The following is a 15,354-nucleotide window of genomic DNA, read 5'->3' on the forward strand; positions in this document are numbered from 1 at the left end:
CTGGGTTATGAGTAGTTCGCGGTAGTTGTTGGCTTGTCTCCAGCCATGTTGGTGACATGGGCTTTCCACTGATTTCTAGGATATCTTTAATAATGTTTACCATTGACTTATGTACTACTGCCCACTTTTCCAAATCATGTTTTGACTTTGCAATAAGATGTCATTTTCAGAATTCCACAAGACGTACTTCTTCACTATTTGAAATTTTGAGTATCTTCTTCTGTAAGTATTTCTACTCTACTCCTGTTGCAGTCTAGCCCGTAGAAGAATTTTTTAGGAAATGAATTTTCCCATATGAAAATGGCCTAATTCATAGATATATTTCGCCTCTAAATAGAAGTCATTTCAACATAAAAGAAGTTTTTGGTTCAGTTCACGGCCATAGCTAGTTTACTATAAAAAAATATCAATGTTTAACCTGTTTTTTTTTCACTGAACACCGGTGAAAACTCGAAGATGGGATGAAATTAAACAGTTTTTGCGCGCCTACGTTGCAGCACTGCAGAGATGAATGCGGTTCTCGCACATAACGTGTTCTTAATGTCACAACGACTTCATTTAATTTGTTGCCACCATAGTTTATACAAACAGTGCTAAACACACTACTACACTGAATACTTGCATATAGCTACAAGACGACCTCGAATTGCACCACCGACGACGCCGTCTTGCTGCCGACGAAGCGCTCCGACTGCGTCTTCCGCAGCGCTCTCGTGCCGGGCTCCACTGGGGACGACCCCATCTCAGCGCTGCTGGAGCTCTGCTCCTCCGGGATGGACGTCAGGGCGCCGGACCACGGCGACCCGCCGGCTCCGTCATCCCCCGTCCGGTAGGCCGCGCCCCGCCCCGCGCCGGGTGCCGGCAGCCGCAGCCGCAGCAACTTGGAGAACAGCCTCCGGAGCAGCGCGGGCAGGCGCCGCCTCCTCCGGCGCCGGCCGGCCCCCTGCAGCTGGGCGTCGTCCGGCGGCGGCGGCGGCGGCGGTGCTGCGGACGGGAGGTGCGGCATGGAGAGCGACCGGCCGCAGGCGAGCACAGCGGCGTCGAGCTGGCGCGTGAAGGCGGCGAGCTCGTAGGAGTCGTAGAGCGCGCTGCCGCAGTCCCAGACCAGGAGCGAGGCGCCGCTGCTGAAGGCCACCGCCTCGTGATCGGCCATCGCCATCCTTGATATATATTGCCCTCGCTCGCTTTTTGCCTCGATCCAAGGAGCAAGAAAGAAACAGATGAGAGTGAGAGAGAGAGAGAGAGAGCAGCAGGGGGGAGAAGGGATAGGAAGAGACAGGCCAGGGCAGAAAAAGCGGAGGAGCTTTACAAGTGGGTGGAGGTGACAAGCAACGCGAAGGTGGTGGAGCTTGTGATCGATGGAGATATATGCATGATCAAAGCAAGCGGAAGGTCACGGCTCACGCGACTTCCATTCTGATTCTCATCACTCGGCCACCACTTGCAAATAAAGGCGAGGGAGGGAAACGAGAGTAGCTGATTGTGAGCAGGAGATGCAGCATGATAAGCTGTTTATCGATGTGGAACGGAGGGACTATCTGCCACCGGTAACGAACTTTCTCCTGTCAACAAGATATTTTCCAGTCAGTGTGAAGAAATAAAACAAGCAATTATGTCAATGTTTATGACATCAACATAACTACTATGTGTGTACACACTACATCAACTTTAATTTAGCTTGTGGTAGGCGTATGTCTCTCATCACTCGTCAGTAATAATGCGTTGGGTAGTTTACTTAATTTGAAGTGTGACACGCACCCTTGTAGAAATAGTATACTTTATCACTCTGTGTTGCTCTCTGAGAGTGGCACTGCAACTGCAGTCATTCAAGCAGAGACACTCGTGAGCACGAGACAAAAATTGGATCAAGGATCGTTCAAGTAGACACGCGACAGATTATTCCACTCCGATGACGTAGACAATAGAAAAGCACACCAGAATCCGTGAAGTTGTTACACTGTAAAAACTTGATTATTACAGTTTAGTGTCATTATTGAAGCCTTCCAGTTGTCAGATATTCCCTAGTTACATGTGGAGGCGTTTAGAATGAAGCTGTTCCCAGGGAACACATGGACAATGAATTTTATCACAAATTTATTCGGACCTATTGTTTAAATATATACACAACTCTACTCATAACATCCTCCACATGGCTAATCTATATAACGAACTATAATTGATGACTTTAATATTTAGTAGTAGTTTCCAAGATATAACCTTGGTTTAAACATTTGAATCTCATTAACCAAAATATCATTCTCTAAAAGAATTGTTATCACAAACAAAGCACATATGGCAATAGATCCCAATCATAGCTGCTCATCACTTGGACGTGCAGGAACATGTGCAGAACCATGGCGCCATGAGGTAACTTGTTAATAATTAGGTGATGACTGATGATATACTCTCCCGACCTTATTTTTTGGTATTTTTAACAAACATAAAGAAATCCGCAAATGTATAGAAAACGATTTAGCTTACACCCAAGAGAATTTCAGAGTATCGAATCTACAGAAAACGTAAGTGTACTATCTAATTAAGAATCAGATTCGTTCAAGGACAACAATAATTTGACAGGCAAGGATAAAGAAAATTTTCAATGGATAAGAATCTTGAGGTAAGAGAGATAGGTCTATAACTGATTGCTTCGGGCATCGGTTTAGATGTAAAAATCCAAGTGCACCTCAATTTTGTCTATTGTGATAGGCACGTCCCTTGCGATCCCTCAACATTCAAAGAAAAGCCCGGATGGACTTTTAAAGTACTTGTCGGTCGGGGTTAGAGGCTTGTTGCCCACAAAAGTGTCCAAGAGGCACTCGGGTATGATGCAAACCTCAGCAGAAGGGTCATGAAGAGCTTCTATGGCATTTCCCTTCATAAAACAAGGGATGGTCGTGGAGGTTGGGCTAATCCGAATTGCTTCGGAAGTACGTCTTGCTTCTTTCGACCAATCCATTGAAGGTGTATGGCGGGAAAATCCATCTATGGTCTCATAAAGACACAACACTACCGTAGGCTTGTTGTGCCTAAAATGATTCAAGGTATTTTGGATGTTTCCCGAAGGATTATTCTTGAATCGGGAAGAGAACTCGGAAGGTTGAATTTCTTCTTCCTTCAGTGTTCGTGGTTCGGGAGAGGGCTCAACAGACGAATATTGGGATGTAGAAGATGAAAGCTCAGATTCGATTGTTGAGAGACTCTCGTGGCTTGACGCGGATTCCTTCTAATGGGGTTCACTATGTTCGATAGCGAAGAAAGAGTTTTCTAGAAAGCTATCTAGGATGTCTCTTCCTTCCACCGGAGGTGTGTGTGAACCAACCTCCGCTGGCAACGTCAAGCTCTAGGGCAGATTTCATGTCTAAACCCGAGTAGAAAACGTTCAACGATACATCATCGGGTACAGAGAAGTCTGGGCTAGACACCAAAAGGTGTAAGAATCTAGCCCAAACTGCCCCTGTGGACTCCTTCTGTAATTGCTCAAAAGCGAGGATGTCAGTCGGTAGGGAGTCTATGCGTTTGGTGAGGGAGAATGAGTAACAAAAGTCATCTCGAAGTTCTTCCGAATCACTGGTCATATTCCCTATCGTGCAGGTGTACCATTGTTCCGCCCTCCTATGAGAGAGAAAGGAAACAATTCCACTGCAAGATTTCCTGTGTCATGCCTAGAATCACTAGACCCGAACACAGTTCCTCAAATTCTTGCAAATAGTCGTACGGATCTTCATGAATTTCTCCAGAGAATGGTCGCTTCCGAACCATGGCTATAAAGCCTGGGTCGAGTTCATAACTAGATGAGGAAGGTGATGATGGCTCAGAGAACTCGCCCTAAGGAGCAGAATGGTTGTGGATAGAAAGTTGCTCCGTGATATCGGGGGTGAAGATAGCAGAAAGAAAATTAAAAAGGATGGTGAATACATCCCTTAGGATAGAGAAGCTTTTAAAGGATAGCTTCCCCATGGGTAGCGGGGGTAAAGGTAGAAGGAAAGAAAATAAAAAAGATATGAGGACGACTGAGTCCGTAGATAATGTAGCTACTGTTTCCCGGCAATGGCGCCAGAAAGTTTGTTGGTACTTTGTAATGTCACGAATAAAATCTGCAAGCGCACGAATACCGGTGTAGCTTTCACCTAGAAGTATTCTAGGGTATCGTATCCACTGAGCAATATGAGTACACTATCTATGGGTTCAGGCTCATCCAAGGACACACACACTAGAGTATCGCTTACTAGTGTAGACATGGTGTTTAGATCAGCAAAGTGTTGCTGGATGTTAACTATACCCACAGTTTGTAGAGGTAGCCGGTAGGTGGTGACAGTCTTGTTCGAGCCCTAGTAATCCTCCACATTTGGTATGGGAGGTAGGAGGTACATAAAGCCGCCGGGGTGTACGGGCTTCTCTTGTTGCTTCGATTGCGGTCTCCTTGTTGTGTAGTTTAATCTCTGACGATCTAACCATAAGATAACATAGATATAGCTAGCCTAGCACAGTTGACTCGATCTCTAACTTCTGCCTTGCTCCAGGCCTATAGCATCTTCTTTTATTTTATTTATCTTAAGGGTAGTTGTGTCTGTGTCACACTACAGTACATCCTACCATGTTATTTATCTTACCCCTATTTATGCACTTGAATATCCAATCGAAATAAAGTTCGTCAACTAGTCTATATCTCTTCATTCACCACATTTCCTGCGAAAATATAAATGACACCCCGGTATATTCCCGGGTAAAATGCAGTACCAGTATTCCATGCACTTGCGGATTTATTCGTAGTTCATGAAATATTTGCCACCCCAATTGGCGTCTGCGGGCATCATCACTGTTTCCCGGTGGTGACGCTGGTAGGCGCCAACAAGCATTTTTGGCACCGTTACCGGGGAAGGCACAGATTGAAGTATATAGACAAAGTTATGAACAAAATCAAAATTGGTATTCGCTTGCTAAATAGGCTAACTTGGCTTTGTTTTCTGTCTTTGTTGATGTGAAAATAGGGTAGTGTATGACCGATTTCGACTTGCCGCAAAATTTTCATTCCGATCCAGAGTCACTTCTGAGGAGGACTTGAGCTCGTCTCGTATCACCTCGGAGACCACTCTCAGCCGCCGAACCAGTCATCACATCGTCGTCGGCTTCTCAAGCTATGGCCCAGAAGACACTCCGTGATTACTCTGCTCCGTCTGCTAACCAGGTCCCTACCGAGCCCGAGGTTAACACCGGAGGAGAAAATTTCGAGATCAAGACGGGTCTCACTACGATGGTGCAGGCCAGCCCTTTATGTGGCAAGGCTAATGAGGATACCAGCGCTCATCTCCAGCAGTTCCTAGAGCTCTGCAGTACTTTTGTTATCAAGGGTGTATCCGGCTCCGTTTGTTCCCGTTCTCTCTTCTAGGGAGAGCGAAGCAATGGTTTTATGCTAACAAGGCTGCTGTGGACACTTGGGACAAATGTGCCAAGGCATTCCTCGCGAAGTTCTTTCTGACGGGCAAAACCAATGCTCTTCGTGGGAGAATTTTGAACTTTCAACAGGCATCAAATGAGAAATTCTTGAAGCTTCAGAGAGACTTTAGGAGTACATTCTGGCATGTCCGCACCACAGAATCGACAATTGGCTCATTCTCCAGAACTTCTACAATGGGTTGACTCAGTCTTCCCATGACCATGTGGATGCCGCTGCGGGTGAAGCTTTCTTCTCGCTGGCCATTGAAAGAGCTACATCATTAATCGAGAAGATGGTGTCCAACCAAGGTTGGAGCGATGATCGCCTCCAACTACGCCAGTGAGGCATGCACTCCGTCAAGAAGGCCGACATACTTGCTATGAAGATTGATCTCCTCCTCAAGAAATTCGAGAATTATTCCCAAGATAAGGCTCAAATGCAAACACTTCAAGTCTGGGAAACTTGCATGACGTGCGAGGTGTGCGGGAATGTTGGACATTCGGGTGACAACTGCCCGGAAACCCAAGAAGAAGCACTATATCTCAATGGTAATAACAATGGGTTTCGTCCACAAGAAGGTCAGGAGTGGAATCAACCACGCCCATATTATCAAGGAGGTAATGGCAATTCAAATTCTTTCAATCCTAACCAACCTACCTTGACGGCCAAGTGAAGATCAATGAGTCCCTTCAGAAGAAGTTGGCCGCTACAGACAAATCTATGGAGACCATCCATGCCAAGATGGACGGATTCTCTACAGCCATCAAGAATCAGCTAAGTTTCAACAAGATGTTTGAACCACAGTTAGCTCAGCTGGCTGCTACTACTCCTGCTGTTGAACTAGGGAAGATTCCGGGCAACCCGAATCGACTCTAGAGAGTGTCAACGTCATAAATGCTATGTGGGAGAAGTCTCCCAGCAAAGCACCCTTCACCAGCTACGTAGAGATGCTCACACGCCCCAGAAGGAGCGCGTGGGGCGAACTAGCAGCTACAATACGAGAGGATCCTGGAACTCCAGTGATCAGTTGCTCGATCTTCGACTACAACTTTGATCATGCTCTGTGTGACCCTGGTGCTAGTGTCAACATTATGCCCAAGGTAACATTTGAGAAACTAAGCTATCCATCACTTTCCCTACCACTATGTGTGTACAGCTGGTGGACTCTACCGTGAGATATCCCGAAGGAGTCATGGAAAATCTCTTAGTAAAGGTCAAAAACACCTTCATATTCGCGGACTTCATGGTCCTCGATATGGAAGGAGACCTCGGGATTCCACTCATACTTGGGCGGCCATTCCTGAGAGACACGAACGCAAGAATAGATGCCGGGACAGGAAAGATCAGCCTCCGCATTATGGGAAAAACTATAAAACTCAAGTTTTAAAACAAAAGGGAGTTATTCTTGATCCATGAGGATAGCGAGAAATAGGGGTTATGGGTAGAACCCGGTTGGGAGAATTGGGGCATTCATCACTCCCCATCCGAGCCTGCTTGGGAAGATTGGGAGATTCACACTCCCCTAACAGAGCCAGTAGGGGACGATCAGAAGGTCCCTGATTTCATCACCAACACTGTATGGGAGGATCTACAAATTGTCTATCCCGCCCCCGAGGATCCTACTCCTGCGCCATCTACGCTACCAAAGAAGACCAAGAAAGCATGGCGCAAGAAGAAGAAGACATCATCGCCCGCTACTACTTCTCCAAGTATGGACGAAACGACCTCAACCTGATTAGGTATGGAAAAAGGTCCTGTTTTTCGGACCCTAAACCAAGAGCTAGCTTGGGGGAGATCCCCTCCCCTAAGTCAACTGTATCCTTTACCTGCTTTTGAATAAAATTTGATAAAAAAACTTCCAAAACAAAATAAATATTTACTGCTTTATTTCCCTTTTGTCATGCGTGGTAATAATGTTTTAACTTCTTATAAAAGTTGTAAGGATGAGTTTTGCTTTGCTCTACCATATCTGTTGTGTTTAGTTTGGCAATGAAAGTTCTCTTAAGTTTAAGTCTGTTGGCTATGTAAACGCTTTGCCAATGAACCTGAAAGTTCCGTGGGTTGCATATGCTTGATCCAAGTCTAAGTTATTGTGAGTATAGATATGGTTAATAAAGTTGTACAAATTTACTCTAGGGATACTTGAAATCTGGAGTCTTTTGTTTTCGAAAAGCTAAAAAGGCAAGTTCCTCAGTGATAAGCAAGTCCTACCAGAGTCATATGTTTTATTCCATGAAAAACCTTTCACATATGTTGCTTGATGTTCTGTTGAGTTTTGTCAAATTGGTGTGACTCTAATGAGATGCTTTTCATGCTTTCTCGATCATAAACACATACACGTCTCATCCATTTGTGACATTCCTACATTGGAAATTAGCACCACCATCCATTAATAAATACTCCATATTTTGGTAATCTCTATCGTAGAACATCCCTAAAATAAAATAAAGTTAGATTATAGTTGCCCCAAAAAGAGAAAAGATGGCATGCCAAAGAAGCATGACCCAAAAAAGAAAGAAAGAAAGAGAGGGGTAGCAATGTCTCAAAAAAAAGAGAAGAAAGAAAGAAATGATATAAGAGAGAACCAATGCCTTAAGGAGTAAGCCATATCCATCCGTCCATCCACTCATGGACTTGCACCTTTTGATCGAGATTGCACGACCTGTTTCTCTATGGATTCTCTCTTTGATTTTACAATATACTGAATACAAGTATGCCCTGTTTTTATTCTACCCTGAGCTCCACAAAAACTTTATATAGTCTATACTATAAATCTATACTATAAAAGATGAAAGAATTGAGTTGCTTTCTCACCTACATTAATCGAGCCACCCCTCTCACAAATCCTCTTTTGAAGACCCACATGGAAGAACTAGATGCTTGACAGGATATTTGATGGGAGATAAAAATACCATCAAAGAAATTGTTTCTGCCCAAATCTCCTTTTTTTTCTCACCAAAGCTACCCGCGCACTGTACCCGCCCCGCTCCCCCGCGTTACCCACGCCGCTTTCCCCGCCCGCGCCCCTGTAGCGCCGCCTCCCCTGCCACGCTCCCCTGACGCCGCGACGACGCCCCCTGTGACGACGCCCTGCGAGGGGAGGCACCGTACCCGCCGCACCCGACGCCGCCGCCGCCGACGTCGCGCCCCCCGCACCCTGCCACGCCGCCACCCCCGACGTCGCGCCCACGATGCCGCCGCCCCCGACGTCGCGCCTACGACACTGCCGCCGCCCCCGACGTCGCGCGCCCCCGCACCCTGCCACGCCGACGCCCCCGCCGCGCGCCCACGACGCCGACGCGCCGCCCACGACGCCGACGCGCCGCCCACGACGCCGACGCGCCCGACGCGACGCCCCCGGCCCCCCCCCCCCCCCCCCCCCCAGCACCCTGACACGCCGCCGCGGCCGACGCCGCGCCCCTGATGTCGTGCCCCACGACGCCCATCGACGTCCTTCTCAGTGTACGTGGGCGCCTACAAGTGAGACTCCTCCACCCCCGCGCCCTAGCCTCCCGTGCCAATCCTCCGCCACCACTGCCGAGGGTGGGCTGCGGGGAGTGCAAGGAGAAGGCGTGGGCGATAGAGAAAGGCACCGCGCCGTCGCAAGTGGATCCCAACAGCGAGCTCCCGTGACGCGAATCGATCTTCGGCAACGGGAATCGACCTCCGGTGGCGTGAATCGATCTCAGGCAACAGGAATCAAGCACGAAACGACCCTCTGTCCCTTCGATTTCGTTGCCAGGATGGAGCGCCCCCTTCTTTCAATCGGTAGCCTCTTGCAGCGTGGGCGAGGACGCAAAGGTGAAGCCCACACGCGGCAACTGAACTTCCTCACCGTCACCTTAAGCTGATGGATTTCTTCATAGGTTTGCCCTTCATCCCCTCCGATTCCCACTCTTTTGATTGATTTCGCATGGAGGTGTGGACTGTCCGTATAGGTAGTAGATCTTTTCAATTCTCGTGAGTAGAAGGGATATTAATATCTTCCTCATTCGTCATCATGGACATTTGGTGTATTACTTTGTACAGGCTACAAAGGAATGCCGTTTTAAATATATGTTTGTTTCTGAATTCTTCATTGCCTTTTTGAATTGAATTGACATATCTTCTTTCTAAAATTTTAGACAGTTACAGACCACAACTGCTGTAGCATGCAATTCAAGTTAAAAAAAAGCTAGGTGTACTAAAATAATCTATATCTATACATAGAGAGTATGCCACACTTTTATTATGGTTAAATATGGAGAACCAATGTAGAGTTTTCTCAGTGATATTGGAGAAGTCTCTGAGTTGCAGAAAATTATGGTCGTTGTGATGAATGTACCATGAGGGTCATTTAGCAAGTCTCCTGATAAACTTGGTGCTGATTGGTAGACATTTGATCTTGGTGACAAATGAATTAATCCTAATGAGTTAGTTATCATTCTTGATAGATTTTGATAGCTTAACATTTATATCCTTGAACTCTGAGTAAAAATTGGTATCCATTTGGTTAGCTGTATCCATTTGGTGTTAACTATCTATCCATTTGATGCGTTGCTAGAGCTCGGGACCGGCACACTGATGGCCACATCTTCGTATTTGAGCACAACTTCTCTCCTACCGGCCAAGGTGACCATTTTCCCCTTCTTTCTTGAATCGAAGCTACATGTTTTTGTGCTTGTGCTTGACAATTGGATATGAGTAGATCTTAGAGTGCTTGGGTGACACAATTGGATGAGAGTAGATCACATAATTTTCCTTCTAAACGCATCAGTTCTCCTTCAATCTCCAATGCTTGTCGTGGTTGTACTGAACTGTATTGATGACAATCTGCAGCTTGCATACATGGGTAGTTGTGATAGCAGTCTTGTTTATTTACATTCAGTTTTGGTAACCATATTTAATTTGTAGGAAAAAACGCATCGGTTCTCTTTCAATCTCCAATGCTTGTCGTGGTTGTACTGAACTGTGTTGATGACAGTAGATCACACAATCTGCAGCTTGCATACATGGGTAGTGGTGATAGCACTCTTGTTTATTTACATTCAGTTTTGGTAACCGTATTTAATTTGTAGGACAAATGGTTGTTCGCGAATTGTTATCTTTGTAATCTGAACTTTCTGAAGGTGGTCACTTATAATCTTTCTCGCTTTTTGGATTGCATGTTTTGATGACTACCTTTTATATCTGCCAAAATCTGTCCTGGTGCTTGTGATTTATATGGACAAACCAGGTGAGACCTTGGTCCCCCTACATGGTGGATGCATAGGTCATGTATGATAATTCTTATGATTTCCAATGCATGAATGTTGTGTTGTTGGAGGGAAAAGTAGAATTATTATTCTTTTTTTTTGTACACAATGCTTGTAAACGACCCCAAGTAGCTGACCTGATCTGAGTTTTTTTTTAGCCTTTGTGTTGATCTCATGTTCACTATAACATGCCAATGTCGTCAATCACAACGTTTTTGTTTTAATCTTTTTTGATTCTCACCTTGAGTTTAATTATTTGTGTACCTTAGAGTTTTTTAGAGAACTAAGGGTGAGTACTCTTGAGTTAGGAAAGGGATTCTAGATATTTAGGGGGAAAAGGCTGATAACTCAAGAATTAAGATTAAGAAGGGGGAAATCACTGCAGTCAGTCAGGTCAACCAAACTGCTTAGCTAGCATTTTTAGAAAATGTTAATTCAGGGATGATATGGTGTAGGTTATACAAGCAGTGATGGACAAACCAATATTAATTTAGTTCCTTCGGCAAATTTGTGGCATATCCTCTTTGGGCCTTCTTGATCTGGCGTTGATTTGGGAATCTCTAGATTTGTGGCATATCAGCTTCACACATGGTGCATCAATCAATTCATCTTCCAACTTCATGTGATCCAGGGACAATGATGGGAAGGAAATGTGCTAGCGGCGTTGGCATACTCTTCTTGTTGAGGTAGGAGTAAGGAGGAAGGCTGAACCTTCTGAAACGGCCAGCGAAATTGAGGTATTTGATTATTTGTAAATTTTAAGGAAGGTGGCTCTCACAGAGGGCACCCCGACAATATTGTATACATGATCCTCAGGTTTCAGGTAGGATGATGATAGCATTTAGATTGTTGTAGCTGGACCTGGAGCTGACAACAATTGCTATAAAAACCCAATCCATTTTATACCAATAAAATATTCTGAACTTGCAAATTTGGGATACAGTTTCTATAGTTGTCCATGTATAGAATGGAGTGAGCTTGACAATGGCATCTATGTGTTAGTCTTTGCGTGACCATGACCTAAGCCAGGAAAGGATGACCAGCCATCCCAGGTTTAGTACACCAAGGTACACTAATCAGCTAGGTTTTAGGCTATCTCCAAGAAATCCAACCTTTTTCTTTTTGCTCCGTTTGTGCTTATTGTGTGCATTCCAAATGAAATTGAGAGCACATGCTGCAAGGATTAGTTTTTACTTTTTGTTGTGCACGGTCACTCAACTATTTGTTGTAAGATAGGTAAATAGAAAGGGATATTTATATTTATGATGATTAGTGTTTTTGTTTCAACGTTAAGTATTTGGTACATAGCATAAAAAGTTAGTTAAATTTATAGAAGGGTAGGAGGTGGCTCCTACGTGGGTGATAAGGATTTTTTTTTTCGCTTGTTGCAACGCACATCCTCGCCGTGAAATCCATCGCCCACGGTGAGCCTCTTCTCGATTCACCCTGGCTATGAGCCTCTTCTCGATTCACCCTGGCTATGACACGTGCCTTCTGAAGCTGAACATCTCGAGGTTACACTCTGGAAAATATTTCTGAAGCTGAACATGTAACTACATTCTGTGATGTCTCTAAAAAAATTGCATTATGTTATGTTACTATCTGTTAGCACTTAGCACTATTATAAACCAAAGTTGATAATTCCATTGAAATGAGAAGGGTGAACTAAATGCTAGGACCTTTCCAAATTAGACTCAAATTTCAAACTGCCTCCCTGCAATCCTTCTAATTCTTGATGGTTACACAACAAAACAGAGCATATAGTAAATGCTAGCAAGCAATGGATGTCTCGTACAGAGAGGGCAATCACATCTCCACACCCGTAAGCCAAAATCGTGAATCACTGGGGAGCGATTTGGAGGCGGAGCAGCGGTGTTTGGCAACGCTCTGCCCAATTCTCATGGAATGGAGCGCTGCCAAACACACAGCCTTACACTAACAATCAAATCATGCCATCAGTGTGCAAGTTCTTTTTTTGATATGTTTTAAACTTTTACGGTCTCTATGTGATCATAGCTCTATCTGTTTGCAGACCATGTTGTGAAGATTTCTGACCATTTTTATGAATAATTTTGAAAAGTTAATAATTGTATATATTGTTGACCTATCCATTTGGTGCTCACTAACACGTGATAAGTACTCTTAATTTGTTCACTTAGCTATATTTTTTATGAAACTCTCATAATATGGAGTACATTAGATTCATGTAGAGATTATATGTAATTAGTTTCAAACACGTGCCTGGGCACGTGCATCCCCACTAGTAGTAGGAAAGACTGAAGGCAGATACTACCCTGGTGAGGATAATAAAAGTTTTTTAAAAATATCTCCAAATGGATTGTAGATCTGTGAACAAGTATTACATCGTACACCATTCTAACTCTCAACAGCTCAAGATGAGGAGACAGCTACGAAGCCCCATGAAGGAGTAAGATACTTCTGCAAAGGTAAGAGAGCCAACGCATTTGAACTTATAGATGAACATCTCTGCTTCAGACTATGACATGACAGGTAGGCATGAGTCAAAGTGATTCTCTGATCAACAATCTGATTAGTCCTACTTTGCTCAGGACGAGCAAAGGACAGCTTGGGGGATCTTGTTGACGCTCACTAACAATCATTCCAGACGACAACTTGATCAAAAAATCATGAGAGTTTGCATTTCTTACACACATCTTTATCCGAATAAGTCCCTAAACCACACTTCACCTTTTAGAAAATGCAAGATGTGTTTTTGAACTAAAATGCAGGTTGCAAGAACACTTTGACCCAACATAAAATCACAGAAAATATCAGAGCACCGATTCAGGCTCAAACGGATCAAAAGTAGCCTAAGAACCGAAGCACAACCACTCAAGACAAGCTCTACCCAAGTGATCAGGCAAGATGAGGCCCAAAATAGCCCATCCCCTAGCAGTTGGGGGCGGTTGGTGCCACTGGGTGGCCGACCGATGGTCCAGTGGGCCCCACCGCCTTCAACCAGCCACGTGGAGGCGTCCCATTGGATCCTTATGGCGGTTCCAGGAGGTAGAGGCCGTGGCTCCCTCCTATAAATACAGGGGGGTTAGAGATTAGAACGCGCGTGCGCGCGCACACACACACCACACTCACCTCTCTTCTCAAGTCCATCTTGTGTAGTCTATAGGCTTAGTGGAGTTTAGGAGTCATCGAGTCGCCGGAGTTGCTGGGGAGTTCTAGTATGGGTTCATATCTAGCTCTCTCTAGTAATATTTGATTATTTGTAATAGAATTAGACTATGGTTACCGATATCTGCTCGAAGTATGTTCTGAGGTATCGGATATATGCTTCTTGATTTGGTTGTGTTATCATTCGATGCTTGCATTGCATGATCGCTCTGTGCTTTTGCGATGGTTAACTTATTGGCCTTAGAACTCTATCAACTGCTCCAGTATTCGTATGTTTGCTATAGTATGATGTCTGTCCATCGGGAGGGTAGGGGCTCTGCGCGGGATACTAGAGTATCGCTTACTAGTGTAGACATGGTGTTTAGACTAGCTAAGTGTTGCTGGATGTCAACTATACCCACGGTTTGCAGAGATAGCCGGCAGGTGGTGACAGCCTTGTTCGAGCCCTAGTAATCCTTCACGTTCGGTATGTACGGGCTCCTCTCATTGCTTCGATTGTGGTCTCCCTATTGTGTAGTTTAATCTCTGACGATCTAACAATAAGATAGCATAGATATAGCTAGCCTAGCACAGTTGACTCGAGCTCTAACTTCTGCCTTGCTCCCGGCCTATAGCATCTTCTTTTATTTTATTTATCTTGAGGGTAGTTGTGTGTGTCACACTACCTCCTATCATGTTATTTATCTTACCCCTGTTTATGCACTTGAATATCCAATTGAGATAAAGTTCATCAACTAATCTATATCTCTTGAAATGTAAATGACACCCCGGTATACTCCCGGGTAAAATGCTGAAGCGGTATTTCGTGCGCTTACAGATTTATTCGTGGTTCATGAAATACCTGCCACCACAATTGGCGTCTGCGGGCGTCATCATTGTTTCCCGATGGTGACGCTGGTATGCGCCAACAACATGTGAGTAATAAAACGGATTCGTTTCAACGAGCTCTACGAAACCATGGTCTATGATCATTCATCCGACCAATAATTCAAAAAGTCAACTTCGGATCAACTCCCTAATTTTCCAAATGAAATAAATAAAATAAAAATTTTATGTGAATATTTGGTATATTAAACCTCCACCACTATCTAGAGAAGATCAGGAGCATCCACGAGAAGGGCATTTGCACATGGAGAAAATCCCAGGCCGGCCGGCCTGGGAGAGGCCGGGCGGCCCCACTTTGCAACGTCTCAAGCTCATTTTTCACGTGAAAGTTAAGCACACCCGCCACAACTGCGTACAACTGACGCTCGGCCAAATACCGACCTTGGAGCACTATAAATAGAGAGTAACACCCTCACTCTCAACACACACCAAAAGGAGTTCTCTCTTCTCACTTTCACTTTCTAGAGTAGGTTAGGTAGTCTGGGAGTTAGAGTCGAGTCGAGCTTGTCTCGGGATTCCGGAGTCATTAACAGAAGTCGGGTATAAGCTCTTGTATCTTTTGCTTTGACATTTATCAATACAAGTTATCTTCTTTATCTTTTCGAGTCAGCTTTACTTTCCACATTTATTTATCTTCTCAAGTTATCATGCTTG

At 44.7% G+C, this 15,354-nt stretch overlaps 1 protein-coding gene and 1 long non-coding RNA gene across 2 annotated transcripts; one reads left to right on the forward strand and one right to left on the reverse strand.

Moving 5' to 3' along the window:
- Nucleotides 1-555: 555 nt before the first annotated feature.
- LOC120704759 lies at nucleotides 556-1,559 on the reverse strand. Its single transcript, XM_039989298.1, has one exon. The coding sequence runs from the start codon at nucleotides 1,157-1,159 to the stop codon at nucleotides 629-631; it is 531 nt and encodes a 176-aa protein (XP_039845232.1). The 5' UTR covers nucleotides 1,160-1,559; the 3' UTR covers nucleotides 556-628.
- A 7,242-nt stretch (nucleotides 1,560-8,801) lies between these two features.
- On the forward strand, nucleotides 8,802-11,601 carry LOC120704765. Its single transcript, XR_005687664.1, has 3 exons — nucleotides 8,802-9,300; nucleotides 9,978-10,045; nucleotides 11,300-11,601. It is a non-coding gene; the product is annotated as an uncharacterized LOC120704765 (long non-coding RNA).
- The last annotated feature ends 3,753 nt before the right edge of the window (nucleotides 11,602-15,354 follow it).

The sequence above is a fragment of the Panicum virgatum genome, chromosome 4K (genome assembly GCF_016808335.1).
Source record: "Panicum virgatum strain AP13 chromosome 4K, P.virgatum_v5, whole genome shotgun sequence".
Taxonomy (NCBI): Eukaryota; Viridiplantae; Streptophyta; class Magnoliopsida; order Poales; family Poaceae; genus Panicum; species Panicum virgatum.